Genomic DNA, 25,680 nt, shown 5'->3' with positions numbered 1-25,680 from the left:
AAACAGCGCCATCTGCTGGGACTCTTCCCTGGCTTGCCCCTTTTAGTACAAGTTTCTCGCAGCCTAAATGTTACACAAGGCTTGAAAGGATGACACACCACTATCTGGCATCCGAGGTTTGCAAGTGCTTTAAATCACGCCCTTAGAACACAGCATAGTTGTATCTGAGGAATTCAAAACATGTGATATGTTGCCATGACAACCTTGCCTGAGTATACAGAATCTGCACTCATGTTAGTCCACACTATTCTCCATTCATTTCAAACAGATGACATCACTTCAGAGTACCAAATCACAACTAAAAAAAGTTATTTATCAATTTAACAGGAATACACAGAATTAATGGATGGCATGGTAACAAAAAGCATGCCAAATCATGATAAATCCTAGATAAACGACCATGTGCTAACGTGCTAACAGTGTCATACGCTTTCATGTGACATGATAGCAACTTTAAAAAAAAAAAAACTTAAACAAGGCAAAACTAAACACTAGAGGGCAGCATCGATACAAACTAGGGATGGGCACATTGTGTTTGTTTTCTTTCAGCTGTTTTGACTCTTGTGCAAATCACACACAGGCGCGTCAGAACCGGTAACACCAGTCTGGGCAATGAACAGAGCTTGAGTCATAGTTCTTTGTATGCTTGAACGACTTTAAAAGTCATACAAGCGGAGGATTCCGGTTGACTTGCTGTACATATCGTGAGTATCTATCTATCTATCTATCTATCTATCTATCTATCTATCTATCTATCTATCTATCTATCTAATCGTCCATCCGTTTGTCTGTCTGTCTGTCTGTCTGTCTGAGCGACCCAACCCTTAGTCATACTTTCAAGAATTCTCATGAAAACATTTTCCATTCTTTTTCTCTCTTCCTTTGCACCGATTTCCAGGAGCAGATTTTTTTTTACTCTTCCCAAGTAGCCATGGGTGAACTGGAAAACGCGATTAAATGTTGCGTGGATGTCTTTGTAAAGAACTGCGGCGAGGGCAGCGACTGTTTGAACCTAGACGAGTTCAAAACAATGATGGGGAAAGAGATCACCGCCTCGAGTTATAAGGTACAAAACTTCTCGGGACAGGAGGAGATTGTGGAAGCGTCACTTGAGGTTAACCTCGATTTCTTTCACAGGGGAAGTTTAACTTGAGCGATCTGGACGAGGCCTTTTCCAAATTGGACAAGAATGACAACGGCGAAATCAGCATTCAGGAATTTTCCAGATGCATTAACATTCTGATTAAAGGTTACTACCGCAAAAATGTGAAAGCCAAAAGAGGTGGCAAAGGAGGCCGCGGCCGCAAGCAGGGTGACAAGGGAGATGGCGGCGAAGATGAGGATTAGCATATTTTCAATCTTTCTTGTTTCTCCTGCATTCTCAATACAAGCTCGGCACAAATAAACATAATAAAGACTGATCATTTGATTATCTTCAAACAGTTTCATCCTGTCTGGTTATTAGTGACAAACATTGACATGAGACCTTGTTTAACTTTCTTTTATTGCTCATATTGATAATGATGGGAAAACGAAGCTTCAAATTTGCTTCATGAACCAGTTGTAGTATTTTTTTTGGATGGCACTTTCTGTTTCAACATTGGACTGAGCTTACCATTTCATAAAAGCCTTTCTTTCTCACCATCACTTTTTTTTTTTTTAACCTAGTCAAGTGTTTCAAATCAACCGGCTGGGATCTCCGTGCCATTTATATGACACACCCCAGCGTTAAACATTGATTGAGGAAGTTAAACAAACGTGTGAGTCACCGAGCATTCTTATAGATGTGGCAAGTACATAAATATATATTTTTTTTAATTTACTTGAACCTGTGAAACACGCTTTGTGTTAAGTTGTCCTCGTAAGCGGTTTCACTGGCAAATTGGGCTCAGCAGACAAAAACCAGAACGGTAAAACCAGTCTAGGTGGAGTCTGAACAGTTCTCCCTTGATGACATTTGTCTCCATGTGTCATTAAATGAATTAGCAGGTCCAATATAAGAAGATTCATCTCACTCAAGTCCATTTTGACATCTCTTGAGTGTCACACGGGGATCTCTTCTTGACTGCTGAATATTCTGTAAGTGACGTTTGGTGTGTGATGGATGCGTGTTTGGCTAAAAATGAGAAGATATCTGCAATTCTGGGTGTTATTCAAATCAATACTGATTCATTCTTTTTCAAAACAATTAGAAATATCTCTCCCTACCAAGTCGCGTCACCATGGGTCGCCTGGATGAAGTTATCGTCAAGTTAGCGGAGCTCTTCAAGGAATACAACACCGACGGCGACAAGTATTTGAGCCCAGCTGAGACAAAAGCCATGCTGGAGAAGGAAATCAACATCGACAACTTGCAAGTGAGCGACACATTCCGTGCTTGCTGATGTGTTGCCAGATTCCCTGCGGCTTAACGTGTTCTTGATTTGGGGTTTTGACAGGGGATACTCACCCTGGAGAATGTCAAGGAGAGTTTGAAGCAGCTGGATGACAGCAAAGAGGTCAACCTTAGACTCTTTGACTTGGGAAAAGCTGTGACTGAACTGACGGTGGCTTACAACCGCAAGAAAACGAGCCAGTAAGCAATTAAAATAAGAAAAAAATACCCAAATGATTAAGGATGGTTAAAATAAAAAGGGAATCATATTGCTATCATGGAGTACAATAAAGAAAAATATTTGGATTTATTACAAAGTTGCTGGTCTTTTTTAACTGTCTGTTACTTTGAATAAATAACAAAATAAATAATGTGAAAAGTTTTTGAGAGTCCTGGCCTTTATTGGTGTTGTTCTCAAGCTTTTTCTGACATGTCCGTTGAAAATAAATGCAACATATTTGAGGGTTGTATCCTTGTTTAATTTTCCAATATTTTTGGGGCAAATAAAAAAAGAATACTTTCAAGTTTCATGTTGTCTTTGCATCATTTTCGTGTCATATTGGCTCTCAATTTTTGTCAATTCGACGGTGCATTTTATAATTGCATCGCTGCGCGGGCCCATGTTAACCACATTGGCCTAGATGCTACGTGCTAAATGCTAAAAAAAAAAAAAAGCTGAACCCGCTTTAATTGCCACTCTTTGGAAAGCCAGAAGTTGTCCATCAGTTTGTCTTGCTTCTCCTGATCTTGTCAATACGATTTTGACAAGAAATAAGACTCTATTTGACTGATTAAGATTTTTTTTGATCACATGATTAAAGGAACTCTCACGTCATCATCATACAAAAGCATCCATGTTATATCATATTTTCTTGTTTCCTATCATAATACATATGATAATATGTAATTAAAGTGTTTTAATTGAACATTATAGGCCTCACATGTAATCTCGCAGCACACCACCAAATAAAAAGAAGTGTGACAAAAACTTACAATTATAAGATGTGCGCTTGTTTAGTTGAACACAAAGCTAGGTTTTATTCTGCGAATGGCAACAGGTGCAATTGAGGATGGCGGATTCAAACCTCCAAAATTCTTTAAATAAATATAATTGTTTTTACATAACAGTGAATACACCTCAAACATAATGAGACAGAGAAACACCTCCCACACTCCCCAAACACTCACGAAAGGTTAATTGAAGTCGAAATTATCCGTGACTCAATGTTTGTTGGCTGACGTCCAGTTTAGGGTATACCTCGACTTTGGGAGAGGCTCCAGCGCACCCCGCTTGGACCGGTTCAAAGAATGTTTAAATGACCGAAACAGTGAAACCAGTCTAGGTGGAGTGTGAAACAATTTTTCTTTAATAACATTTAATTGAGTCTGTGTGCATGTGTTTGTGTAACATTATAAGAAGGACAAAATAAGTACATGCATGTCATTTGAGTCCGTCAGCATCTCCAAAGAGTCACTTGAGATCTTACCTCGTCCGCTGAAGTTACCGTAAGTGTTCAAGGAAATTTCTGAATGCTCATTTGGCTAAAATGAATCAAAGTTTAAATGAATTATGTCTGGGGTTTTTTATTTTTTCAAAACATTTGCAGGAAGAAGACTTTTGGTCAAACCGAGTCGCCATGGGTCGCCTGGATGAAATCATTGTAACCTTGTCAGATCTCTTTGAGGAATACCAAACTGGCAACAACCCAAAGCAAAAACGATTGGGAAAGGACGAGATTGCGGCCATGCTTGCGAGTGAAGTCAGCATCGACAAGTTTGAGGTGAGAGGACTTGAAACAAATTGACACATTCACAGTACTACGTTGCTTGACGTTTTCCACATTTGGTTCTTTGACAGGGCAAAATCTCCTTGGATGCTATCAAACAGACCATGCAGCAGGTGGACAAGAATAAAGATAGTGAAATCAAAATTCTTGAATTCTGCAGAGCTGTGACTAACCTGGCCGTGTTATACTACCGCAGAAATACGCCCGGGGAAAATGTTTAAAAGGAAAACTAACAACTGTCAAATTATCAGAAAAATAAATAATGTGGAGAAAATGTAAACATTTGTTATTTTTTCTGTATGCTTCTTTTTCATGGCAGGAATAAGACAAAAAATAAAAGACTTTTTTTTTTAAAAGCCTTTTACGGTCCTGTCTCTTTATTGGAGTGATTCTCAAGCTTTTTTTTTTTTTTAAATGTCTCAAAAAATTTCAGTCTTTGCATTCCAGTGCTAATTAACTAGCACCAGCTAGACGCCAATGCTAGCACTAAGACAAAGGTGGGCAGACCCAGAAAACGTCCGCAGCTTTATATTATTTAAAAGAGATTTTTTTGTTTGTTGGATATACAAATGAAATGCTGACATGAGAAACAATTAAAAAAAAACAACAACAATTTCGACATATGAAAAAAAATTCGGAGCCCATTCATTTAAATTTGTACTCAGATGAAAAATATTCTCACCAAGAAATTTTAACTTTAGGGAACATGAATTAGTCATGCAGGCATGTTAACAGGTTGTCATGATAATGTTGTTTAATGGGACAAGTAAACATAATGTGGCGTGACTTGTTTTGACTGACATCTGTAATGCGGAAAACTAGCTAAATTACCTTAGTGAGCAAAGGCCAAAAAATCTTAAAAGGGAATTAAAAAAATAAATTAAAAATGAATAAAAATAAAATAATGAACAAAAATAAAATAAAATGAAATGTTGCATAGGTCTTTTCAGTCATGTGTGCGAACGTGACTTGTGTCAGCCCTTTCTGCTCACTTTATTGACTAACAACACAAAAAAGAATTGAAAAAAAAAAGGCAAAATATCCCTGTTTATGTATGCAACAAAAACATTTCTACAACTTCTTTCAACTTCTTTGTTTTGGAGTGTTATACAGTTTCTCACAAATGTCAACATCTTCAGTGACTGCACAGACAAACAGGACCAAACTAGTAAAACCTGTCAAAGTGGAGGATGGCAGACCAAAACGTCAGTGTGATTAGTCATCGGGGCGTTTGTTTATTTATAAAAGGCATTCGCTTCATTCTCAGACTGTCTTCGTTAGAATACTAGAGAAGAACATTTGGTACGTACTGATGGAACTTGTGATATGTTATCTGCATGTTTAGATCTGTTGATATAAAAACATCGTGTGCACTTATACCAATTGAAGATTATTTTTCTAACCCATTCTGCAACCCTAACACCGTCATCTTTACTCTAGATGATCCTAACTCCAGTATTTTTTTTTATTTTTCTCTCCAGAACCAGATTGTTTACCCACCCGAAGCAGCCATGCGTGACATACAAAATTGCATTGATAAATTTGTGGATCTCTTTGAGGAGTACTCCAGTGAGGAAACGGACTGTTTGAGCAGGGAACAGTTCAAAGCACTGGTAACCAGTGAAATCAACTCCCCTGATTATGAAGTAAGTGTCAAAATAATAAACTTATCCATCCACATGATAGAATATTGTGGGTTGTGAGTCTTCTTTTATTTTTGTTTACTTGAAATCAAGTGGCCTGATTTGTGTTTTCATAGGGGAAACTCGAGTTAAGCGATATTGACGAGGTCTTTGCAGAGCTGGATAGAAACAATGATGATCAGCTGGACTTCCAAGAGTTCATCAGCTGCATGGGCAAAATGATTAAAACTCAGCGCAAAAAGGCTGGCAGAGGTCGCAGGGGAGGCAAAGGGCGCGGCAAGAAGGGAAAAGGGAGAAGGGGCAGTGGCGGTGGCAGTGGCAGTTGCAGTGGCAGTGATGAAGAATGCGGTGGTGGCAGGAGTGGCGGCGGTGGCGGCGGCGGCCGCAGGGGTGGCGGCGGCGGCGGCGGCGGCGGAGGCGGCCGTGGCGGCCGTGGCGGTCGCTGAGCACTGTCAGTGCAAGTCAATAAAACACAATGAAGCATAATAATGACTGTGCGTCTCTTTTTTTAATAAATCCACCTCAGAGTTCTTCAATTTGGGCTTCAAAACTTGGTTTTGACTCCCCCGTGTGGAGTTTGCGTGTTCATCCAATACTTGTGTGCAATGCATGTCACATCACCTCATGTCATTCTCGTCCCTGTCATGTGACGTCACGTCAGGTGATTTTCGTGTCAGCTCAGGTCGTGTTTACGTTCTGTTGTGGCTGTTACCATGACATAAAAAGAATGTCTTTAAGGAAATGCATGAAGGGAAAAGCAGGAATATTGCATGACTGCTTCATCATTGAAGAAGTTACCCAAAATGGATCCATGCAGAAATCTGTAAAAAGTTGAATGCTACATTTTAAAAAGGTACGTATGTTTATTATGGTATACATATATATATTCTCGAAACCGGAGAGATTTGTTGACTTGTACATTGCTTCTCTGCCAGGACATTTGAATTTTATTTTAAATACATTTTCCACATTATTCCAGTCTTGACATGAAAATACACGTACATAAATAGAATGTCATTTTATTATATAACGCCAAACCCTTAAATGAAATCAGTACAAAACAAATTATGATAGTCAGTGGTGTGTTGTTGGGTGTGTCTTCAAAAACCTGTTTGATCAATTCAACTGCCAACACCAAATTGGTTGTAAGAACCGGTTGTAATTTGGGACAAAGAAGTTGTGTCAGGGGAAAGATACCCCCCTGCCCTCCATAAAAAATAAAAGCACATTTCCCAGTAAGAACCAGTAAATAAAAATGTCATTTAAAGTCATATGTCAAAACATCTTCAGAGATATTGGGATAAGGCTTGATGTTTGCAATGCTAGCCCAGGGGTACTAACAAAATGGCTGCCCCCTTGAAATGGATGAATGAATCTGCTTAATTCTTGATGCACCAACTCAATTTCAATCTGAATTGCATATTTAGATTTAGCCAGAATAAATAGAACCTAAAATTGGACTTGAATTCAACTTTAAACCTGTATTTTAATGTACCACATTTTGAATTCAGACTTCTGATCAAACTTACAAATAACCCCAAAAAAAAGACAAAACAGCCAGCATATCTCACGTAACTCAAGAGTGAAAGCAAAAGGGCGTGTCGAGTGTTTTATAAAAGGTCTGGAGTCATTTTCTGTTGACATTTCTTGAACATCGTTAGCTGATCATACAAGTTTGGTGAGTGGAGATTTCTTTTCAAATAGCATCAAATCTATATTTTTCTCCTTCCAGAGCAAACATGAGCGCCCGGATAAAGTTGGCAGGAAGCACACAGCCAAGGGTGATAGAGGCAATGTGCATTCTCCAGGATACATTTGTAGAGTATGCAGAGCGATCAGAGGACAAAACCACTATGACCAAAGCAGATTTCGCGTTGATGCTTCGTAAAGAATGCTGCATGCAGGTGAGTGAGAGACAGAAAAAGATGAAATTCCTTCACATTCCAACTTAAATTGCTGCTTTTGTAACAGGTCGACAGCAATCTGACTGAGTTCTTTGACAGCTTGGATTCCAATGGTGATGGTGTTCTGGACTTCAATGAGTTTTGTGTTCTCATGGCAACATTTCTTACATTGTTGTCACCTTCATAAAAACATATTTGAAATGTTTTTTTGGTTGCTTTAACAAGCACACGGGAGTCTAAGTCTTCTCATAAAATGTCATGAATTTTAATTGACTCATTTACTCAGTTTTAGCCATTTGGTTGAGTGGTGATGAACGTGCACTGCTGCCACCTAGTGTTGAGATTTTGAATAATGAAACGTGTCAAAATGCGAGTGAATTTTCCTGTGTTTATTTCTCATTATATTTAAAGAGGAACGTTTGTCACTTGGTCTTAAAGTAACCTTGCTCTTACTTGAGTACAGATTTTAGGGAAACTCTACCCACATTTGTAAATAGTAAGTCAGTCTTGTGTTCAAATCATCTGACAAGATTTCACGTACATCGAGTCAATTGTAGTAAATTGAGATTGTCTTGATTGCGTTATTTTTACGTCTTGTGATGTTTATGTTTGGGTCATAGTCTTAAAAGATTTTTTTAATTTAATTGCGTGTTTTGTTCAAAAAAGGGTAGAGAACACGCTTAATTCTGCTAAAATAACAACGACCGTTGATGCGGCTCGCGTGAACGCGCTGAGGCGCGGTCACGTTAATCATCGGCGTCTTTCGGCATTTTCCGCTCTCCCGGACTGTTTAATGGTTTAGCTAGCGCAGCTGATTAGCCTGCTTTTATTCCGCTAATATCCGTCGCTTATTCGCCGTTTTCCCAACTGGCGCGGATGGCACAAGTGCTATAACAAATGTCGGATGTCGAGAGGCACGTATTTTGTCCACCGCTGCCTCAACATTCAGCGTGTAACGGTACCCGGAGCGGCGACATCACGCCGGACGCCGCCGGCGGTGATTTCGGCGGCTTCCAGAACCGCAGCACCGCCGTGACGTCGGGCCCACGTCTCATCCGAATAGTCAAGTCAGATTCGGGCTATGGTTTTAATGTCCGGGGCCAAGTTAGTGAAGGAGGGCAACTCCGGAGTATTAACGGAGAACTGTATGCCCCGCTGCAGCACGTCAGCGCCGTCCTGCCGGGAGGTGCCGCCGACCGAGCCGGCATTTCGAAAGGAGACCGGATTCTGGAAGTGTAAGTGGATTTTCGTGCTTATTGTTTGTGTGCAAAGTCAATGCCACAGACAGCGGAGTGTTGAAGCTGCACTGGGCTGGTGAATGGCTTGTTTGTGCCAGGGGTTATTATACATTCCTGTCACACAAGTTCCATCTCACCCCCCTATTCCCCATTCATACTTGCTTTTTATTCTACCTATCACCACCAAGCCACTTGAGTCTCATCAGAATCATTGAATTGTGACATGCTTCATCTTCTAATATTCACCGTGCAGTAGAGATTGGGAGCTGATGTTAGGCTCTGTTGCTATGGTGAGGAGTGTGCAGCATCCACTTGAGCATCATCTGTGTGTGTGTGTGTGTGTGTGTGTGTGTGTGTGTGTGTGTGTGTGTGTGTGTGTGTGTGTGTGTGTGTGTGTGTGTGTGTGTGTGTGTGTGTGTGTGTGTGCGTCAAATGTATGCAGAATGGCAGGAACGCTCATCCCTGATTGGCTTTGCTCTGGCAAAGTTGCCGATTCATTGGCTGGCTTCTGAATGCCGCTTTGTCGCTGGATGGCCTGCGGTAACCTGGCAGTTTGGTGACCACGTTATTTTGTGGGCAGGTTTCGTCATTGCCGATATGAGCGGTTTTAATTTCATCTACTAAGTTTGTATACGTGTAACAAGTTACGCAGCTTTTTCCTTTATTCTATGTATACTGTTTGTACACTATGTTTGTGTTACCCAATGCTCGAGTTCTTTCAATATCTAAGGTCTTTGAAATTTTCTGTCATTGTTTTTGGGGAGAAATGTTATTTATCAAAAGTAATAGTGGTATTGATACTTAGTATCGGTGACTACTCGAGAAAAATGTGCCTTTTTGCACCTCCAGTTTTGCAGAGAGAGTTAAAGCCCCTCAATGACAAAAAATAAATAAAAATCTCCTAACAGGTGATCCGAGGCAATTGAAAACATAAATCATTCCCTGGAAACGCGAGAAAACGACTGACTTGATGACACTGTGGAAAGTGCTGAAGTTGCAAGACCAAAAGTCACTGCATGAGGTGCTTATGGAGTCATAAAACTGGCGAGTTGAAATGGTGCCAAGTCGGTGCTTTGCACTTGCTCACCACTTTTTTTTTTGTCACTACTGCCTCTTAATTCTCCATCCTGGCTTTGCCGTATCCACGCCGCATTACATAACAACAGCTGACACCCGATCAGCTGTCAGTCACAAGTTCCTCTGAAATCATTTCCTGTTGGTCCGTGTTCTAGCTGACTATTGCAAATGGATGTGCCTTCTGCTATCCAGCATCTTGCTTCACTGCTGTTCAGCAACATAAAATACCATCAGGCCCCTTTGGGAATTGTTTTAATTAGCTTAAAACATATGTTTGGCTGCTGCTTTAGCATGAACATATGCTCCAATCAGTTATGGTTGCTGTTCTTGTTTCCTACCTTCAACCATGTTTTTGTGGCACTAAAATGTCATATTATTTAGTCATCAAAAGAAATGTGATTTTTTTTTTTTTCACAAAATTATCTTTGACTTTTAATGTACGTGACTTTAAAAAGTTAGGGCATGCCTGGTGAGTGACGTGGGAGCCAGAGGAAAAGAATGCAAAGGTGGCTCATTTTAGCACCCGACTAACTGTTAGCAGCTAACTAGCAGTGGCAGGCGAAATGAAATAATCAAACATTAATATTTGGCACAAATCCATGTCAATAATATGAAGGCTAATTAGCTGACATTCTTTAAGCTATTGTCTTTCTTCCTTTGATTAGTAACCGAGTGAACGTCGAAGGCGCCACGCACAAGCAGGTGGTGGACCTCATCCGGGCCGGAGAGAGGGAGCTGCTATTGACCGTGCTCTCAGTCCCGCCTCAGGAAGCCGACTGTTTGGATGTCGGCGACGATGGCTCGGCCCTGTCCTGTTACGATTACTCCGACAAACAAGCCGTCCCCATCTCCGTGCCCAGCTACAAGCACACAGAACTCAACCAGGAAAAGTTTGTGGTGAGTACACACATGGAAGATCGTGAGTAATCCAAGGTTTGTTCCGTGAGTGTCTGAAGTCCGACCTGACCTGCTCTCTCCCTCCCAGGTTTATAATGTCTACATGGCGGGAAGGCAGCTGTGCTCAAAACGCTACCGAGAGTTTGTGATTCTTCACCAAAACCTGAAGAGAGAGTTTGCTAACTTCACTTTCCCCAAGCTACCCGGGAAATGGCCTTTTACTTTGTCCGAACAGCAGCTGGATTCGCGACGCAGAGGCCTGGAAGAATATCTGGAGAGAAGTATGGAGGGAGAAAGTTGAGAGCATCAATCATAAGTTAGGATAATATTCACTGATCTTCTTGTTCCGTCTGTCTGTAGTGTGCTCCGTGAGGGTCATTGGCGAAAGTGACATCATGCAGGAGTTCCTGTCGGAGTCAGATGAAGTAAGAATTGACTGAAAAATGTGTGTGTGTGTGTGTTTTGTTGCACTGCAGCACGTCTTTCCTTTCTCCTAATTTAGAATTACAACGGCATGTGGGACGTGGACCTGAGAATAGCTGTTCCCGATAAGACCACCGTCACTGTGCGGGTTCGCAAAAATTCTACCACTGACCAAGTGTACCAGGTACCAAAAAAAAAAAAAGAAATCTTCACAAAATATAATCGTTAAAGTCTGATTAGAATGTGTTCTTGACCCTGACTTTTGTCTTTCAGGCATTGGTCATGAAACTTGGAATGGATAGCATAACGGCTAGCTACTTTGCACTCTTTGAGGTCATCAACCACACCTTTGGTGAGTAACTAAGCACCCTTTTATTACATACATGAATTTATCGTTAATTTGAAGTCAATATGACCACAAAAAAAAAAAAGTGGTCTTTATGCATGACGATGAGTTGAAAACCATGTTTTGTCCTGTGAGGCATATTTGTCCACCTTATTTTCGATTTGTTGGCTTGCTTCAGATGCTCTCCTTTTTTTTTTTTTTTCCCCTTCCAGTGCGTAAGCTTGCCCCCAACGAGTTCCCTCACAAGCTGTACGTGCAAAACTACACCTCGGCCATTCCCGGAACCTGCCTGACCATGCGCAAGTGGCTCTTCACGACCCAAGAGGAGACCTTGCTCAATGACAACCAACTTGCTGTCTGCTACTTTTTCCACCAAGTGTGTGCTGCAACGGTGCGACATTTATTTCCCTCCCCTCTTTAATTTGATTTGTCTTTTTTACAGGCCTTGGAGGATGTAAAGAAAGGTTTCATCAAAGTAGAGCAGAAGTCTTATCAGCTGCAGAAGGTTGCGGAGCAGAAAAATATGCCCATGGTTAGTCTCTCATATACAGTTTTACGGTAGCTTTCCAATCCAGGTTTTATTCCAATTTATAGAAGTAGATAAGTGTTCTATATTCCTGTTGTGACCATTGAATCATTATAACAACACTTGGCATATCATTAAAAAAAATTGCCATTTATTACTTAGCATGTCATAAAAAAAAAGATAAATATATAAAATAATAATAAATAAAATAAATCAAACTAAATAATTGTGGCAGCAGTGTATAAAATGAAATCATACAAAAAAAAATAAAAAATAACCGGCGCTGTCTCTTTCATTTATCCCCCCCTCACAGTATTTGAGTTTGTTGCGGGGCTGCGAGGGCTTCAATGAAATCTTGTTCCCTCATTGTGCGTGCGACTCCAGACGCAAAGGCCACGTCATCGCCGCCATCAGCATTCAGCACTTCAAGCTGCACGCCTGCACAGAGGACGGGACAATGGAGGCAAGGGCAACTGCTTTTTTTTTTTTTTTTTTTTGCATGCCATTTAACCATACATGTAGAAATAAACCGAATGCCTCTCAGCCAAAAAAAAACAAAAATCCAAGTGGAAGTGATGCCGTTAGGGAGCAGCCATTTTCTTTACTTTGATATCTGATGCTAACTTTAAGATTTTGTGTCTTCTAACAATTTGCATTCAGAACCAGACGATTGCCTTCGAGTGGAGCGAGATGCAAAGGTGGGACACTGACGAAGAAGGCATGGCCTTTTGCTTCGAGTACGCGCGAGGGGAGAAGAAACCACGTTGGGTCAAGATATTTACGCCTTACGTGAGAAGACAAAGCTCTTCTTTCTTTTTTTTTTGTGGATCATTTTTGTGGACTCAGTTTGTACTCTTCTTATTTATCCTTCCAGTTTAACTACATGCACGAATGCTTCGAGAGAGTTTTCTGCGAGCTAAAATGGACAAAGGAGGTAAAGGCGGTCCGTTTTTAGCTGCTTTCCAGTAGAGTCGACCAAAAAAAAATAATAATAATAATCTGCTTCTTTCAATGTTCACAGGTGGAGGAGGAGGCGACGGACAACGATAACAAGAACGTCTCCCACGATGGTATGTGTGGCAAGGTAAAGCTAAACCTGCCTCGGGCCCAATTAGCAAACCTGACCGAGTCTATTTCTGATCTAGTCCCGTCTGACTTTACAGAATATTTTCCAGCTGCTGAGGCACCGCAGCGATGGAGACACCCAGCAAGAGAAATCGTTACCTCTTGACTACGCGGCAGAATCCTCGGCTCTGCTAAGCCCCGCCCTCTTCTGAACGCTTAAGGACACGGTCGGCATATCCATTTCCATCCAACAGACGAGCCATTCCCATACGTGCGAACCAGCAAACATCTTCGAAACATCTCGTGAATTCTTCAATCACGCACTGAGAACATCGAGATCAAGTCGACTCAAGTCGGGACGAAGTGGGGTAAGTTCACCTCAATAGACTGAGATGTGTTTTGCAACTTTGAAAAGGGAAACTGGAAAGTAAGGTATGTTTTAATGGATTGCAAAATATGGCAATAAGCAACCTTTGACTTGTACTCAAAGCAAAACGGCGTGTTCTTTCACACGTAACGACGTCCATCGAAATATTTCAAGTCGGTGTCATTCAAAAAGTCAAGCTCAGCGGAATCTTTATTTATCATTTTGTAATGTGGCAATTGAACAAAGAGAAGAATCCGGAAAGGTTTTTCTAAATTGATGTGTACAGTGGTGGCCTCTGGATTTCTCTTTTGTCTTGTATTTAGTTGGCTAGTAAACCTCAACTTTAAGCAGCTGAATGAAAAACTTTTTGTAAGAAAACATTTATGTGCCAAACTGCAGCTGCTTTTAAAGCGAGTCAGATTGATTTTGCTGCCACTGCCGAGCGCTCGTGTCACACTTGCAAAAAAGGAAAAATGGAGTCAGGTCACCACTGTCCAAATAGCAATCCCGAGCATTGTCCAAATAGCAATGTTTCGAAACATGACAACACCATAAATCCTTTCAAAACATCTTTTCAAAGAATGGACTGACCTCAAATCTCTAGACACCTTTGAGACCTAAAAATAAAAACTTGTCAAAGCGCCTTTTGATTAAATGGCCGCATTCAGTCATGGCAGTCTTATCAGAAAATGCTTCAAATATGTCAGATTGTGAGGACCCAGCCCATTGAAGGGGGGGGAAAAAAAATAAAAAAATAATATATTTTTTTTATTATTTTTTTTTTTAACGGGGCGTTTCACTTTCACTGTGAGTGGTGATGCTAAGCTTATTTGAAAATTGTGACTGACTGCCTCATAAGCCACTTTGTATGAGTCATCATCCAAACGTCATACATTTATAGTGTATTATATAAACAAACCCGAAGACTTAAGTCTTTATGGGGATATTAGTCTGAGAAAAAGCGACAGTTGTTTACTCAGAAATGTGTGCGTGACCCAGACCGAACAGCCGACCCCCCCCCCCCCCCACCACCACCACCACCACCCACCCGCTCCGTGATTACTTTGCCCGCTCGATTTATAATTGGCCTTAATTCAAACATACGACAATTTATGCTTTACGCTCGGCGGGTAAATCCCTCACGCCGTCTCATTTCAGACGGAATATATTTACAACAGCACTAAAGAAATGTATGTGAAATGTAAAATCATTTTCAATAAGGGCTGAACAAACAGTAGCCGCAGTCTAATGCGGTGAACCGTCTGATATGATATCCTGTTATTATTACCGGAGTCATTTAATAGGAACGGCGTGGAAATGAGATATGGTGAATGTCATTACAGTTTATCAAACAAAAATATGCAACATAAATATGGATAGAAAGAGATATTTATTGTTTGTTTTTTCCCCAAATGATTTAGGAGGGAAAGTTATCGTGGTAATCAGAACAAAAACTTTCTCGTGTTGTGAATGATGATGTCATCAATATGTCGTCATGCACTTAGTACTCGTGAGCTCTAACAGGAAATTTGGGGCTACTATAGTATTGATTACGAAACAATATGTTTGTTATTCTCGACGGAGTCATCGCGGCTTACTTTAAGAATGTGAAATTTTTTCATTAAAGCCATGCCTGGAGAGTTAATTAAGATTTTATAATGCTACCTGTTTGAACAAATGAATTCTCTATGCATTATTCCCCATGGGGGGGAAAAGTGCTTTTAAAATGACTCGCTATTGTCTCCGAACAGAATGTGCTTAATATTTAAAGGGGAAGTCAACCCAACATTTTTATTTTTTTTTACAATAATAAGCTTTGAATTTGCCGGAGCCATTTTTGCAGGGTTCTGTTTATTAAGCGAACCGTGTCTGATGTTTTCCATTTCTCTCTGTTTCCCTCTCACTCAGTCCAGTTTGAGACTAATTTGTCGCTTTGATTATTTATTTACGGATTGTATCAATTTCTGCATCTCTGATAATAGCCCCCCCAACCCTCCGTCGAAAAAGCTAACTGACGACCCGCGGATTGTTGTCTTATTGTGATAAACTAAAGTATTCTTTTAAATAAATCATTTTATTGACACACTGTTTACACTCTTTCTCTTTTGGAAAAATGGGACACATTCTTTTCTTCTACTTATCCCACTCTCTTCTCATTGCCCTCCTCCTCTTTAACTTCCCTTAATGAGATGTGGGAGACAAATACACAAAAGTGGCCAAAGGGCCGTTCAGTATCGACCCGTGTCAACTCACCCGTTGCTGTGTAATTAATAACTGTTGACGCACAATATGAGTTTAGAAGGATGAGCATGAAAACTCCTATGATGTCACCTGGATAAATCGAATCATGCATTTTTAATAGTTGAACCCGAGACTCACTTAGGACAAGCCCTCTCTGCATTGCGAGATGACTACGGACAAAATAAAAAACAAAGAAATAAGTGAAAATAAAAAAAAATACAAAGAAATAATTTCAAATAATGTATAGAAATAAAAACAACATTAAACTATACATTCCAAAATAAAAAGAATAAAAAAATAAAAAAAGTATTTAAATTTTAAAATAGCAAAATAAATGTGGGGATAGATTAAAAATATAAATAATATATATTTCAAATATAATTTAAAAAATCACTTTTATTTATTTTTGTTTTTCTATATATAATAAATAATTCATTATTTGTTTTTTCAATTGTTCTATTTTCACAAAAAAATAATATCGCCCTAAGAGAACAAATAATTAAAAAAAAAACATGAGTCATTTTATGTTAAACCATTTTATTAAGACTAATAAACAAATGTACAAAAAGTAAGAAAGAGAATATAAAATATCTAATAAATTCCAAGTCCATCAATTCCTTCTTCTGTATTAGACAGCGGCGGGGAATCATAAAGAGTTTTACTCTTCGTTCAGGTAGACCATTTGCACAATGGCACTCAGGACACTGTTTCGTGCAGCGACCAAGGTTCCATCACAGTCCATGGCGTTGTAGTTTACAGAGCCCTCAATAAAGGTTTGGAACAAACTTTGGGTTATGTTACAAGCGGCGGCAGCGCAGAAGCAGTAGAGAGGACCTTGTGCCACATCTTGACGCAAGACTGGGATCGGACCCAGAGTGTTGACCAGCATCATGCCGATGGCCTTGCTGGCGTTGGCAGATCTTTGCAGCAAAGTCGCGCTGATGGTTTTTTCTTTGCCGGGTGTCTCCAGCTCCTCCAGAAGCTTGTCCACAGCCGTGTCTATGATACGCCTCACCAGGGAGCTAGTAGCACTGTGGAACAGTGGGAAAAGATCTAGTCTTTCTGCCATGGTCATCTGGGTCTTGTTCAATAACATCAGCAGCTTGTTGCAAAGTTGGCTGAGGAAAGCCTCGGTGTCCTGTTCGGCTTGAGGCAGCAGCAGTGTCCAGAACTTTCGGAGGCCTTCAAGCGTGACCTTGGGAAGACAAAAAAAAAAAAAAGATAGCTAAGCCACTGAAGTGTTGCATGGTTCATTTAGGGCGGGAAATAATTGACTTACCTTCCTACTGAGCAATCGCGATAGGCGCGCCTCTTCCGTTAGTTCCATGTAGACCTCAGTCTGAAGCTTATTCAAGTGTAGGATCCTTGTCTTTGTCCAGGCCTGGAAACGGCATCACAATCATAAATCAGAATGTGGGATCGAGACATTATTGAAAATTTTGCTTGTTCTGTATTTAAAACGCCCCCCCCCTCCCCCAAAAGAATAATCCATAAATTAACTTTTTTTAGCAGGTCAAATGTAAGAAGCGAATCTACTGACTTTTATATCGTCACATAACTTTTTTTTTAATTTCTTTCAACTCTTCAGTTCTTACCACTTGAATCATCTGAAGCATGCTGGGATCCACACTCTTTTCCATTTCCTTGTACCTATCAAATTTAAACAAATAGTTCATTCATTTTGGGTGAATTCATGAAAATATTTTTTAATATTGTATGTATATATATTTCACCCACTCTTGCTGGAATTGTCTTTTCTTCATCAACCACGCCTTCATGTCTTTGGGCAACAGGCACGGTGGGACTCTGTTTTCCATGGCCAGTAGCACAAACTGCCTCATGAACATTTTCTGTATATTCAAAGACAAAACGTGTTATTGATAGATTGAAGTCTTAAGATATCATTTCCAAATCTTTTACCTCTGCATTGGCCATTCGTTGCTCTCTCGCTGATAAAGAAGTCGTTTTGAGGAGTTCTTCAAGGAGGTTGACGGAATCCTCGGTGAAGTAGGATCTTTGAACACACAAAAAAAAATTAGAAAGGGATAAAAAGTCTCTCATGAGATGCAAACTGATATCCGTTAAAAAAAAAGAGTGCAATTGTATTAATTTCCACAAAATTATTTTTAGAATCCTTTGCACAGTTAATGTTGTAATTTTATTTTATACCATATTCAACAAATTTCTGAGTTTGGAAATATTTATACATACTTGATGGACGTTACATTTCCCATTGTTGAAAAGGTGAGAGCTCCGTGCGTTTCTGCTGGTCTGATGCTTTAGTTGAATTGGTCAAGTTTGCTTGCTTGATGTTTGCCACATATATATAAGTGCAAAAAAGTTCTTTCATCCTCTTTGATATCCATTTGTCTCTTTTATCGCGCGTTGACGTCATTGAGACGCACCTTTGCAACGGACCAATCAAAATCAATCTTGCATCAATAGTGAAACCGTTTATTTAAATCAATGTTTACTAAAACATAATTCACGTTAGGATGACATGAAAGTATTAAAAACAGTGTGCTCTTGTGCTAAAGTTGCAAAAGGAAAATGTTGCACCAACCATTTATTTGACCGTTTACTTGCGAGCACTAGCATGCTTTGTTGCAAGTTAGCTTTAGCGGTAACGGTTGAGTTCCGTGCGTAGATTTCAAAATTAAAGCTTTGATGCTTAAAATAAATAAATAAAATAGATAAATAAATCGGAGGTCAAGTTAAAACTTTACATTGTACTCTGGGAACTTAAAATGTCCACAATAATGTATTTATTTTTTCTCAAAATGATAATGATAATATTTATGGTCAAATAAATAAGATAATGGAGTTAACTTTAGCCCAAAGTCACCAAACCAAATAACACTAGACAAATTTTGTTGCAGTTCATAAAATACAAGCTTTTGATTAAAAAAAAAAAAAAATTGTCACTTTCAACTATAACAATTATGAAGATTTCATTCTATCACTTGAGGAATGTTTAATAGATTTAAGGCAATTCTTGTCATCCATGCATTTTTAAGTTGTCGTACCGTACGTAGCACACAACATACGCGTTCCCATGAGTGGGAGTTTTTTCGGTGTGTGCCGGTGCTGTCACAGTAGAGCACATGGCTGACGTTTTCTAAATTCATGACCCGCTCTACGTTTCATTGCAGCTCACCAGCACAGTCGCGTGATGCAACCGTAATATATACTCAGCAGCCACTTTATTAGGTATACCTACATGAGCAAATTTTACCCGGACAAGAGTAGAAATACTCCGAAGGTGTTTGTTGTTTACATGGCAAGGTCAGGGTCACTTCCCTCAAGTTGCCTCCCTCTTTAATGGCCAATCATTTAAAAAAGTATAAAAGCCTGTTTGCTTCCTCAGCGTGTTTCACTGTTTGCTCTCTCTCGGGCATATTCTTTATTTTTTTTTGCATCCTCTGCATAGCTCTCCTCCTCCTCTGTCTTCAATCATCCCCTCTGTCTCATTTTCTACTTTATCGCTAATCACTTCCTCCACCACCATCACTCTTGGGCTAGTTATCCTTCACATCAGCCCCTTCTGCATCCTCTTAAAAGTTCCACAGCCTGTTTGTCCAAAGGCGTATCAATCTTACTGTTAGGTTTATATTTTACAAAAAAAAAAATTGTCACGCTGTATGTAAATCATCCCATCCATCCGGCATAAATCCATATGTGGCATCATTGCTTTGAAGAACCACCAATCTCTCTTGAACATCTAAACAATTTGTTTTAATAGCCAATGACACGGAAATGTACATGCACGCAATTTCCACATTGCTCACTTTGCATGCAGTTCTCGTATTTTCACCATTCCTTAACGTTGCTTGGTCAAACAGCAAAATTGCACTTGCAAAAAAAATCCTAGTTGCTTCTTAGAGGAAGTCTTTGGCCAGAGCTTCTCCAAAATTGGGTGCGGCCATGAGAATGGCGATGGTGCAGATGATGTTGAAGACGCTGAATCCGACCAGACACAATCGGTCGATGACCGCCGCGGCGAACTGCCACTGCTCGGCTAAACTGAGCTGCCGGTCCTGCTCGCGAACCCGTTCTACCAAGAACTGCACTTCTGTGAGAAGAGCTTGGAGTTGGTTGTCCACTGCTCTGCTTCCATTGAGGCCACTGTGGGTGTTTGAGGAGGCCAACCTCCCTGAGCCCATCCCAGCTTCTAATCCACCTGGCCCGGGAGACGTAGTCGTCGACTCAGGGTTTAGCGACAATGGCGTTCCCTGCGAGTTCCCAAATGAAAGGTGATGGCTCTGCATATCTGCCCCTCCATCCAGTGCCTCTCCATCTTCACCAACAGGTCCGTAGGAGTTTCTCATTTGACTGTGACTTTGGGCTTCTCTTGTGGGTGAAAAGCCTTGGAAGCCTACGTAAGGCAGATGACCGTTTGGTTGAGGATGTAGATTGGGGCTGGGTTCTCTGTGGATGGCATGTGGTACGATGATGGCTCTGGAGATGCATCCGTGTGGTGGTGAGTGGTGAAGCTGAGCCAGACTGGCTCTCAAGGAGGCCAGGCTCTGAGGGAGAATGGAGGTCAGCTGGGTGGCAGGTGAAGACAGGGTCTTGCTTTGAGTGTCTGCCTGGCTGTGGGGAAGATCTTGTTCGGTTCCCTCGCCTGGTCGTTTCATTCGGAGAAACCAAGGAACCCACTGCAGCAGAACCAAGTTCACCTGAGAAAGAACAACAGAAGACAACGACTTGGTTTTCAATGTTCTACCTAAGCTTGAAAACAGAAGACAAACAGTCAAACTCACCCAATGTGGAATTTGGCCATTGTTGGGGTTGTGGTGATGGAACTGAAGAACAATGACCGTAGCCACTACGGACATGCCAACGATCACCATGGTACTGGCAAAATACTGCCCTGAGAAAGACAACATTAAATCCATCGTGACCATTGTCAAACTATGCTAAGAACTGAAGAAACTGACCTATGAGCGGTATGGAATCCGAAGTGGCGGGCATGATCTCAGCAACCATCAACATGAAGACTGTCAGAGAAAGTAGAACAGTAATGCCTGGAAGAATGAGATCAAAAATAATCATCCGTATTGGAAAAGTCCTTCAAGTTGGATTTGACAACTTTTATCATGCCTCGAGCTCATTTTAGCAAATGTCAAAGGATGAACTCGACTCTGCTTGTGTTTTGCATTTGACTTGGGATTCTTGTGAAATAAGCTGACTTGTTTAAAGGGCTTATGTTATGGAAACTTGACTTTTTATTGCTTGTGTACGGGAGTGCCAGCTCAGCCATTAAATCTGAAATGAAACTATCAAATACATTTTGTATGGCTATAAATTTAGGGTCCTTGGGGTATTGCGATGAAAGCTTGTCAGACGTCGCATCTTTAAAACAGAAAGACTCGCTGAAGATGTAGACCGCTATGTTAGCTTCTTATGCTAGCTGGTGACTACTTAGTTGTAATATGCTTACCACCTGTGATCATAGGTTAGAGTATTTTGTTTTATGTTATTTACATATGTGGAATTGTGTTTTGAAATCAACCTTCCACCAGTTTCTTGCGGTTAAACCCAAAAAGGAGTTCTCCCTGAAGACTGCTACGTTAGCTTCTCATGCTAGCTGGCGTGTCGCTTGCGATCAAAGCCAGGTTTGCGAGTCATCCAAATCAACGTTCCACCTGTCTCGTGGTTGGACTTTGAGGCACCATCGTAATTTACTCAGTATTCCGTGCTTGATTTTTAATTTATCAGACTTTTTGAACATTTTTTCCTTCTCATCTTCCTTCTTATCTGTTCTCTGTCTCATCGCAATTCTCCCTGAAGCGTCTCCAAAGCGTGACCAAAAAAAAAAAATTCCTCACACGTCTGTCTGTTTACTGTCTCCTCACCCAAACTGATCTTCTCGCCAGAATTGGCCGGGAGCAGAAAGACCAATAGCGTCATGGACGAGAGGAGCACGCAGGGAATGAGGAGGTTGAGAGCGTAGTAGAGGGTCCGTCGGCGTAAGGTGACCACAAAGGTCACGTCCGGATAAGGCTCTGCGCAACATTCGTAGAAAACTTCGTGGCGACCGCCGGGAACCTCTGAGGGAAAAAATAATGCTTGGTTTGATGATCCATGAATGACCTTGCCCAAGGAGAAAAAGGTTGACACTTAAGAAAATCTTCTTCCATGCGAGTTTTTGTCGAATTTCCCTTTTGGGTTTCTTTTTCTGTCTCTTAAAGGGCTAAAGGATTTCTCTTGACACCTCACTGTGCTTTCTGTTTTATGTTGAAATTCAAGAAAAAGCTGCCGCTTTAGGAACTGAAGCAAAACCAAAGACTTCCTGTGTAGGATGTTAAATTATGAACTGCGGTAGAGCTCATCCATTTTTTTTTTTTTGAATATAAATTAGAGGGGAAATAAGTTGTCTGCGGAAAAGAAATAAAAATCCCACCAGAGAGCAACCTTCATGGTAGAAATATACTATATATAGAATCATGAAAAAAAAGTAGACGACGCAGTGGGATACCTCGTCTACAAACGTGCACAAAGTTATGCATTCGATTTAAATAATGAGGAACATTCCGGTAATATTTGAATATCTGGTCAATGCATGTAGGTTACTGCTGTTAACTAAAACCCATTCAAAATGAAATGATGATATTTCATTTTCAACCTCACCCAGTAAGTCCCACTCTCCATTGGGCATGTATCCCGACACATCTGCCTCCTTCATCTGGATGTCCAGCAACCAACCATCAAACGTCCAGGAGCCAAATTTCAGCTCGCATCGCTGAATATCAAAGGGGAACCAGCGCACGTCCACGTTACACGTGCTAATAAAAATTCCTTGGAAAGAAAAGAGTGGAGGAAAAAAAAAAGGGATCATTTTTGGAGAGGGAGAAAATAATAAAAATAAATATAATGTAAGAAAAATAAAATAATCATAAACATCATCATAATAATAATATATAATTATTTTTGATTTGTGTGTATAATAAATAATACTGAACAAACTCACCTGGAGGCAGATACTCACAGAAGCCACTGGAGTTTACCAACACGTTGGTCTTAAAGGTGCTGTCAAATTTGTCGTGAGCACTGCCGAAATATTGTTATTCTGACATATTCATCCCGTATGGAACGCAGCAAATGTGTGTGCGTGACATACCTATTATAAAGCAATATGTCAGGTGTCCATATTTGATCTGCAGTGAAGCGAAGGTTTTTAACTCCAGGGTACTCTGATTGATTCCACTGCAAGTAATGATCATACCACTGCTGAGGGACACAAATATAACTTTCATTGATTGTTTAACGGATGCTCAGATTTGCATAACAGGCATAAATTATGCATGTGCGGGTAATTGTATTCAATTCTGTATTTGTGTTCCACCTAGTCTTGCCATCTGTGTTGCTGCGTGAGCTTGGCTATTTATATACAGCTATAATAACAAATGATTAATTAATAACTCACCATCTGCAGCCAGATATTTGTGGTGAGGATCTGGTTCTTTTCATCCTTGGAAAATGCAAATGTAAAAAAAAAAAAAAGGCTTTAATCTGTGAAGTGATTATTTTCCGGACACTTTTTATTAAAGAATTGTTCAACCTTGCCAGAGCCTACTGGGTGCCATTGTACACTTGCCGGTTATTGATAACTTTAATTACAGTAGCTTGTGTAAACAAAGCTATTTAAAGTCAAACTCACAAGTAAGACTATTGTGTAAAATTGTAATTCTATGTTTTGTTACCGTTAGGTAGCACTTAACGAGAAAATGCCATCACAAGAACATTTGAAATATAAAGACAAAAACTACCTTCATGGCACAGTTGCCAAAAAAAGAAAAACTGGTAGGAAATAAAGTATTAAATAATAAATAATAAATAAAATAAAAATAAAAATTTAGATTTTTTTTTTGTGCCATCATTTGTGTTGTGCTGGTTGTGTCACTTTACCTACCACATCCATGACTTGCATGAGAGTGATGGAGAAGTGGACGGTTAGGCCGTGGGAGTCGTTGGCCACGGGCCTCTCCATGGGGTTATAATCCCTCAGCAGCTCCCTGAGCAAAAAGCGTTGATGGGGACCCTGACTTGTCTCTTGGTGGGTCGATAGAAGGGGGACAAGTGGAGATGGAGAATTTAGAAAGTATTGATTATGTGGGGGGGGTAAAATAGGAGAGAAGAGCCATGAAGAAGAGAACGCTGTGTCAGAAGAAAGCAAAAGAGTAATAGAAGCTCGCTACTTCTAATCAATTAAAGCCCCTGATTGATCACCGGCAGACACGCCATCTCTTCCTGCTGTTGTAAAGATGTCCGCTTGGTTTCAGGCGTAGAAAGTGAAGCTGTTAAACGGGGAGATAACCAGCGGGTCACATAGCATTCACTGGAATATGAGCTTTCACTCCGCGGCCCATAACTCCACAGGAGGGGGCTTCGATTGGGTGATTTCTCAAGAGGGTAATTATACTGATGTGGACACAAGGATCACTCAAGAGTTACTGCTCATTTTGCATATGGACAAAAGCGTCGAGCTAGTCTTTGTGATGGCTGCACCAGTCCTTTCATCAAATGGGTCAGGTATTTTGGAGATGAGGTTTAAAATAAAAATAACAATCATTAAAAAATATGATATACATTATTGTTATTTATCATTATTATTATATCAAATAAATAGAAATTATTGTCTATGTCTGCACATCCATTTTCTGAGGGCTCAAAGCTTGCAATTTTTGAAACAATTTGGAAAACCACATTTTTGTGTGAAAACTCGTATCCCAAAGAAGTAATCACTGCCATATAAACCAGCATGATATAAATCCCCTACATTTTATTACAGCCATAAAAGTTTATGCTCACTGCAAACAGGACCAAAATAAAATCATCCACTCTACTTATATGTTGCTTGTTTTAATCATCCAATTTCGGGCAGAAAAAAAGCTAAATGAATGCAACAAATAATACAGGAATCTTGATGTCACAGTTACGTTGACGGGATTTAAGAACGGATGTGGCCCATCTCTGATCTGTACCATACAGCGTCTGCGAGTGAACTGCACAACTTCCTTTTCATTATCAATCTTCTCCGAACCTTTAATACCAAGCACATTCATTTTCAACCTACTGACCAGGGGCGTAGCCAACATTTTTTTTTGGTGGGGTGGCCAGGGTGATATAATGACTCGGGTATGCCTGTGTCAATCTTTATCATACCATCCACAATCAGGGTTTTGTCGAATTAAATATTATCCAAGTGGCTCTAGCCACCCCTGGCCACCCTGTAGCTCCGCCCCTGTTCCTCACAAAGTAGGCACGCCAACTCTCATCTTCACAGAATTAGATTTTTTTTTTGAATGATCCATTTTCAGTAAATACATTATTTTTATTGATTTAATCACAAAAAATGCATCTGAGCATGGGTGTGTAAACTTTTTATCCTCCTGATTTTCTTTTTTTTAAATTTATTTACTTATTCAGCATTGAATTGCCATACCAATAATTAATATAATAGTAATTCATATCTCTTTATTGTAGCATGATTGCGTCAATCCTCTCATGCATTGGAAACCTCTCATACATGACGCTTATCATTACAAAGCAGCTTCTTCAGTGGCGCAAACATGCAAGGTCACACGCGTGCACACACACACACACACACACACACACACACACACACACACACACACACACGCAACATAAACAAAACCACACTTGTTAGAACCCAGAAGGCCCGTCAAAGTCACTCACCGGGCAGCCGGGTGGCAAGTGTCAAAAGCCAAAGTGCCGCAGCCTGCAACATGCTGCGTGCATTCCCTCTTCGTGTATGCGCGGAGAAAG

The 25,680-nt window shown here is 40.3% G+C and overlaps 4 protein-coding genes and 2 long non-coding RNA genes across 13 annotated transcripts; 4 read left to right on the top strand and 2 right to left on the bottom strand.

The window, feature by feature from the left end:
• The first annotated feature begins 534 nt into the window (after positions 1-534).
• Positions 535-6,280, top strand: LOC147051755 (uncharacterized). Its single transcript, XM_085918262.1, has 6 exons — positions 535-704; positions 899-1,066; positions 1,138-1,346; positions 1,867-1,930; positions 5,643-5,807; positions 5,921-6,280. Exons 2-6 carry the CDS (start codon positions 932-934, stop codon positions 6,248-6,250), a joined length of 903 nt encoding a protein of 300 aa, XP_085774388.1. The 5' UTR covers positions 535-704; positions 899-931; the 3' UTR covers positions 6,251-6,280.
• Positions 1,912-2,756, top strand: LOC147051757 (uncharacterized). Its single transcript, XR_015066847.1, has 3 exons — positions 1,912-2,079; positions 2,193-2,357; positions 2,439-2,756. It is a non-coding gene; the product is annotated as an uncharacterized LOC147051757 (long non-coding RNA).
• On the top strand, positions 3,715-4,520 carry LOC147051756 (uncharacterized). Its single transcript, XR_015066846.1, has 3 exons — positions 3,715-3,880; positions 3,982-4,155; positions 4,233-4,520. It is a non-coding gene; the product is annotated as an uncharacterized LOC147051756 (long non-coding RNA).
• A 223-nt stretch (positions 6,281-6,503) lies between the features above and the next one.
• On the top strand, positions 6,504-23,600 carry snx27b (sorting nexin 27b). Of its 8 annotated transcripts, none has more exons than XM_085917537.1 (15): positions 6,504-6,657; positions 7,537-7,708; positions 7,776-8,943; positions 10,689-10,920; positions 11,009-11,201; positions 11,281-11,345; positions 11,423-11,527; positions 11,617-11,695; positions 11,902-12,065; positions 12,132-12,221; positions 12,529-12,678; positions 12,876-13,004; positions 13,090-13,149; positions 13,237-13,299; positions 13,379-15,730. In XM_085917537.1, the coding sequence occupies exons 3-15, from the start codon at positions 8,606-8,608 to the stop codon at positions 13,490-13,492; spliced, it is 1,782 nt and encodes a 593-aa protein (XP_085773663.1). In that variant the 5' UTR covers positions 6,504-6,657; positions 7,537-7,708; positions 7,776-8,605; the 3' UTR covers positions 13,493-15,730. The 8 variants fall into 8 exon arrangements, 6 of the variants coding, with proteins under 6 accessions (XP_085773663.1, XP_085773662.1, XP_085773666.1 ...); XM_085917536.1 differs by lacking the exon at positions 6,504-6,657 and adding an exon at positions 7,407-7,482; XR_015066844.1 differs by lacking the exon at positions 6,504-6,657 and adding an exon at positions 22,526-23,600 and having other exon boundaries at positions 7,432-7,708; positions 13,379-13,648.
• Positions 16,360-18,240, bottom strand: LOC147051754 (uncharacterized). Its single transcript, XM_085917543.1, has 6 exons — positions 18,100-18,240; positions 17,809-17,902; positions 17,626-17,738; positions 17,484-17,538; positions 17,168-17,269; positions 16,360-17,083 (listed from the first exon to the last, which is right to left on the bottom strand). The coding sequence occupies exons 1-6, from the start codon at positions 18,120-18,122 to the stop codon at positions 16,547-16,549; spliced, it is 924 nt and encodes a 307-aa protein (XP_085773669.1). The 5' UTR covers positions 18,123-18,240; the 3' UTR covers positions 16,360-16,546.
• Positions 19,767-25,642, bottom strand: LOC147051752 (neuronal acetylcholine receptor subunit alpha-7-like). Its single transcript, XM_085917542.1, has 10 exons — positions 25,591-25,642; positions 23,804-23,943; positions 23,318-23,362; positions 23,012-23,121; positions 22,862-22,941; positions 22,522-22,689; positions 21,747-21,941; positions 20,829-20,915; positions 20,652-20,761; positions 19,767-20,567 (listed from the first exon to the last, which is right to left on the bottom strand). The coding sequence occupies exons 1-10, from the start codon at positions 25,640-25,642 to the stop codon at positions 19,767-19,769; spliced, it is 1,788 nt and encodes a 595-aa protein (XP_085773668.1).
• Positions 25,643-25,680: the final 38 nt, after the last annotated feature.

This window comes from Syngnathus leptorhynchus, chromosome 8 (genome assembly GCF_054491065.1).
Source record: "Syngnathus leptorhynchus isolate UIUO chromosome 8, UIUO_Slep, whole genome shotgun sequence".
In the NCBI taxonomy this organism is placed as follows: domain Eukaryota; kingdom Metazoa; phylum Chordata; class Actinopteri; order Syngnathiformes; family Syngnathidae; genus Syngnathus; species Syngnathus leptorhynchus.
The sequence above is the reverse complement of the archived record's forward strand: the minus strand, read 5'-3'. Positions and strand labels throughout refer to the sequence as shown.